The sequence below is a fragment of the Bidens hawaiensis genome, unplaced genomic scaffold (assembly GCF_021521415.1).
Source record: "Bidens hawaiensis isolate Kalapana, Puna unplaced genomic scaffold, B.hawaiensis_p1.1 tig00068708_1, whole genome shotgun sequence".
NCBI lineage: Eukaryota > Viridiplantae > Streptophyta > Magnoliopsida > Asterales > Asteraceae > Bidens > Bidens hawaiensis.
In genome coordinates this window covers 19,496-25,382 of record NW_027502129.1, presented here as the reverse complement: position 1 = coordinate 25,382, position 5,887 = coordinate 19,496, and the positions used below count along the sequence as shown (strand labels likewise).

General features: G+C 34.0%; 1 protein-coding gene across 1 annotated transcript; it reads left to right on the top strand.

Moving 5' to 3' along the window:
* The first annotated feature begins 550 nt into the window (after nt 1-550).
* LOC143605221 (glycosyltransferase BC10-like) lies at nt 551-3,579 on the top strand. The gene is made up of 2 exons (XM_077081424.1): nt 551-1,853; nt 3,302-3,579. The coding sequence occupies exon 1, from the start codon at nt 758-760 to the stop codon at nt 1,832-1,834; it is 1,077 nt and encodes a 358-aa protein (XP_076937539.1). The 5' UTR covers nt 551-757; the 3' UTR covers nt 1,835-1,853; nt 3,302-3,579.
* Nucleotides 3,580-5,887: the final 2,308 nt, after the last annotated feature.

The following is a 5,887-nucleotide window of genomic DNA, read 5'->3' as shown; positions in this document are numbered from 1 at the left end:
ACTCCTCCCATAATTTATACGTCACGTCTAGAACAATGCTTTGCTACTCCCATTTATTAGTATTCGATTCAAGGTCCAAATGATTTAGTTAAAGCAATCATGTATTCCGTTCCATTTTTGCTTTCTGCCTTTCTCACTTTGTTGTATACACCATGTAACTATATGTGTGGTATGTTATAAATCGATTTAAATATTCTAAAAATATATTTTGAAATATATCGCTAATAGGCCTCTCATAAGAAATTTTAGTTAAATTTATTTTATATTCATCTATTACCCTTCACTCAGTTGACAAATGTTAACTAGGTTAGATGCGAGGCAAGGAAGATGTAGCATGTCCCAAACTACGTATATAACAAGAATTTTATAATAATCTTCTAGAGTCGTGGTTCAATTCCAACAAATTTATGTCACTGATGTTAAAGAACCTAGAGTCCTGGGTAACCAGTCACACTAGAACCGTTTCAAAACTAACAATAAACTATTATGCACACGTATAATGATAGATATGTATAAAGTATTATGTACACGTATAATGATAGAAAGGTGTGTTGTGCTCATCCAAACCGTTAAATCAAGGAATGATGTTGTGTATAACCCCAAACACACCCTTCCCCACACACATCCTCTACACCACCATCATCATCATCTTCCCAATCAATAATATTCACTCCACGTCATCACATCATCTTCATCTTCTTCATCTCAATCCCAATTAATAACACCACCACACAGTAACCAACCAATTGAAGAAGCAATGTTCAACACTCCATTCGTCCTGTTATTCGCACTCTTACTAACCCTACCTCTCGTCATCCTCTTCGCACCACGCATCCTCCCACCCAAACGCCTCACAATCTCCCTACCAGACGAGCTTGATGACCTGGCACTCTTCCGGCGAGCCGTTACATCCACCGTCCACCGTCCAGGCTCCATCTCACGCCTCGGCGCCACCAACGCTAAACCTAAAATCGCCTTCTTATTCCTCACCAATACGGATCTTCATTTCGCTCTGGTTTGGGAAAAGTTCTTCAATCCGGTTAATCCGAGTAACCGGAAACTGTATAACATATACGTACACGCCGATCCGGATTCCAACGTCAAGCCTCCCGGCGGCGTGTTCGATAACCGCTTCATTCCGGCGAAGAAAACGCAACGCTCGTCTCCGACGCTTATCTCCGCCGCACGCCGCCTCCTCGCCACCGCCGTACTCGACGATCCGTTGAACGCTTACTTCGCTCTCGTCTCACAGCATTGTATTCCGTTACACTCGTTTCATTTCATTTACAAAACTCTCTTTACTGAGTCGACTCGGTTAAGTCGGAGTTCAACTCGGTTTACACTACCGAGTCGTCGACTCAGTTACATTGAGGTGTTGTCTGAGGAGCCACAGCTATGGGACAGGTACATAGCGAGGGGTAAAAACGTAATGTTACCTGAAATACCGTTTGACAAGTTTCGGATCGGGTCACAGTTTTATATACTAACCAGATCTCACTCGTTGATAATAATAAAGGACCGGAAAGTGTGGAGGAAGTTTAGGTTACCGTGTACGGACGTTGACACGTGTTATCCGGAGGAGCATTACTTTCCGACGCTGTTATCGATGGAGGATCCGAAAGGAGTGAGTGAGTATACGCTGACGAATGTGAATTGGACTGGTAGTGTGGATGGACATCCGTATATGTATACTCCGGATGAGGTCTCGCCGGAGTTGATTCGGAGGTTGAGAGTTTCGAATTCGAGTTTTACGTATTTGTTTGGCCGGAAGTTTTCGCCGGAGTGTTTGTTGCCGTTGATGGAGATGGCGGATGATGTCATTTTCCGGGGGTGAGGCGGTTGCGGATAAAAAGGTATGGCTTGTTCTGGCTAGTTCATTCTAATCCATAAAGTTGTAGATAATAATTATATTTTATTTTGTATCAGTGGATTATAAACCCTATTTTTGTTTGCATTTTAGGATTATCATAATATTAAAATATACATTTTCCAAAAAAGTAATAATAATAATAAAAATAAACATTTTTTTGCGTTTGTATTTGAAAAAATTTTGTTTAATTTTACCTTTTAAAACAATTTTGATTTGATTTTTAAAAATATTACTAACTCAGTCATGGGGTGACCAGATTTAATACATATAACAATTTTTAGACAAAATCGTGAAAAATTACCTTACGAAGCAAAAAACGGCGGTGATCAAGGACACTCCCAGCAGCTTAAAAGCTACCCACATGGAGTTAGCCATAACAAATGAAAAGTGAAACAAAAATGAAAAGTAGAGGATGGTGTAATTGATTTTAAAACATTAAGGATGAAGCTGTAAATAAAGCTGATACAAACGTAAAGGATGTTTTCTGAATTTTATCTAAAAGCTAATACAAATTTAAAGGATATTCCTATAATTTTATCTGGGCATATTTGGGATTGAGTTTGAAAAGTGTTTATTGGCTTATTGACTTTTAAAAAGCCAGGATTTGTGGCTTTTAAAAAACTTTTTTTAACCCTCTCAAAAAGATAAAATGAAAAAGATTAATTGCCAAATATATTTTAACTTTTTGGCTTTTTGAAAACACCAAATACAAATGTAAAGGATATTTTTTGTAATTTTTATCTAAATTTTATGGTTTTATAAAAGCTTACTATTAAAATGTTTTATTTTTTTTAAAAGGACAAAACTAATTTGTCCTTTGCACATGACATTCCTTAACGATAAAAACTATGCGAAAGGACAAACGGTGTAACATTTGGAAACGTAAAATACAAATTACGTCAGATTTTAAGATAAAGGACACCCGATGAAATTAAAGAACAACATCAAACATAAAGAACAACATCTGTATTTTATTTTTGTGTAGATTGTTATTATTATTGTTCTCTTTGATTAGTCTCTTTATAAATGTTCTCTTTTTCATGTTTATGATATCTTAATAAAAAGCTAAAAGTATATTATATTATATTTAACTTAAAGGTAGATAATTACTTTTAATTTTTTTCACACGGAATGGGCGGGTAGAATAAAAATAATAAGAAAAAAAATGGTAGTCGGTAGAGATGATGTAGCGGTATCATATGATCATATCTAATTAGTCAAAATTGTTGGTCCACAGTCAAAACTAATCTAAAAAGACAAACTAACATCAACATCAAGAAAGGTACTACTAATGTGTCGACATAATCTTTTAAGATACATTCACCTAATATCATCGTCATCATATTTTATCTGGATCATACAAGTGGTCTTGTTTTGATTATATATTTTTATTGGGTGTAACATAATTTAATGTAGTAAAAAATCTTGTAGGTGTTTGGCTTACAGTGGAGTTTATAGATTGAAGAAAATGATATCAAAAAGCCTAAAGGGGTGTGATGCGTTTCTTCATTTCCTACTTCTCCCGTTTGCTTTTGTGTTTGTAATTATTCTGTTCATGATGGGTGGGTTCTCTTTTAATTTTATTTTGTTAATGAGTATCAAGGTGATAGATATAATATGATATGATATGATGTAACAAAAGAGTTGCATCTTGCATATTGTCAACGACATAAACCCCGAAAGTGGTGATATGCGTTTCTTTGTTTTTGTTTCTCCTGTTTGCTTTTGCTTTTGTTTTTGTAAATACTCCCTTTAATGCTTGCTTTTATTTTATTTAGCGTGTTAATGTGATGTAATAAAATGATTACATCTTGCATAATATTTTGGGGGACACCGGCTTCAGTAATTACGCATGTTAGTTACAGTTACGAATAGATTCAAGGTTCTAAGACTACGCTACGATATGTGTTACAAGTTTCAGTTTTACCGAATAATATGTTGTATGTTACTATAACTATGTTAGGAGGTATCCAAAAGGTTTCACATAAACTACCTAAAGGCTAAAGCAATACCAATCACTTAATCTTTGGTTCAAAGTGTGTGATGTGGATAGCAAGGACATATTCTTTGCCAAATTAATTTGAATGTATATGGCTTGTTTAATGCCGAATGGTTTTAGCTTTGAAGTGAAGATTTGTTATAAAATTATACATTATGCTTCAAATGTGTTTTACTAATTAAACGAAAAGGTAAAACAGAACAATGTTGTTTCCCCACTTCTCTATGTAACATGCACACATACATATGTGAACATAGATAAGAGACTGTCTACAAAAATGGTCGGTTCTCGGTTATATATGGAAGACCGAATGAGTTTGGGACCGATGACCGACCATTTAAACATGGTCCACACTACGGTCCTTGTTAATCAATAATTTTGGGTCAGTCTCGGGTATTGCCCGGGTCGGTCTCGGGTATTACAGAATGTGCACCCCTAGATAGAAGACTAACTACAAAAACTATATTTCAAAGTCACATGTATGCGCATGTAAATGTTGATAAAAGAGCAGTTATTGAAATAAATCTTAACTAATTGATACGCATATAAAAATGTAGAAAAAAGAATAATAACAAAAATCTCAAATATATTGATGGGCACATGTGCATGTCGTGTACATTTAGTTTATTAACATACAAATTCTAAGATAAGAAAGCAATATACATAAATATGCATGCGTATATAAAACACTTGCAAATACACCGTATTAAAAGTAAATATATATTCATATGCATGGAAAATTGGAAACTAAAACTATTTTGTCTATTGGATTATTGATAAGTTTTCATAGAATTGCACATAGATTCTGCTCGTTGGGATCGGCAAAATGGACAAATGAGTGTTTAGACCATCCCATCAATAATCTTACAATCTCAATCTCACATTATAAAATTAATTTCTCTCTTTTTAATCTACAAAATTTAACCCACTCCAATCTTTTACTCCCATTAACAACCCAATCTCATAATTCTTTTATTAAATAAATTCAATTTATAATTAGTTTTGATTAACTATATAAATATAATTAAGTAATTATATTTTTTTAAATATAAAAAACTTTAAATACGATTAACTAAAATCTTATATAAAAAATACGATTTTTTAAACAAACTCCATTTTTAACGAAATTTATACCGGAATGCTCACAAAAAAACAACTAAGTAAGACTGTATTTTTAGATTTTTTTTAAAAAGTCAAATATAATAAGTTATAAATCAAAAACCAAAATATATATGTAAATAATTGTTATGAATTAAAAAGCAGAAATCAAAATAAAAAGTAATAAATGGAAATGTGACATGTGTGAATGAGACAAACAAATTAGGTTTGCCATTCTGATCAAGATTGCCCCCTTTACTCCTTTTTTCTTTTTTTTACTCAAAATCTCAAGATTGCAATCTTGAGAATGCCAATAGTTGTAGTCGAGGGAGGGTGGATTGGAGAGAGAAAGGGTGACACGTCAAGTAAGTGAATAATAAATAGTAAATAAAGAGATCAATCGTGTTCAGGGTTTGGTTAGGCAATACCCCACTAACAAAAAACTTTGATCAGGCTTTATACCGAATGTTAGATGTTTAACATTGTGTAGGCTTCAATGCAATTCAGAATGATATGCTGGTTATTTTTGTATTATAGGATTAATTAGTCAATCGAGAAAATAACTTTAGATTAAACGAGTTAGGTGATGCATGAGTGCAAGCTCGATTTAATCCTAAAAGGTTACTTGGGATTTATAACAACGGGTTTATTATTTATTCACTTGGGCTTAAGTGATATATGAAGTGGGCTTAATTAATGTTTGGACTTATTTGAAAATTGATAAGATAAACTGATCGATATTTTCCTGGTGAAGAAATCTCGATCGGACACATAGAGAAGAGAAACACGGTTATTGGGTATGGACTGTAAATTGTTTACCCCATTTGGTGAACTCCTACCTTCATAGGCTATCACATGTGGTGGTGTGGTTCATGGAGTGTGGAGCATGCCATGTAGGCACCATCTCGTTTCCACACCAC

What these genes read in the sequence shown, in the direction of transcription:
- LOC143605221 (XM_077081424.1), top strand. Translation starts at nt 758, where the DNA reads ATGTTCAACACTCCATTCGTCCTGTTATTCGCACTCTTACTAACCCTA.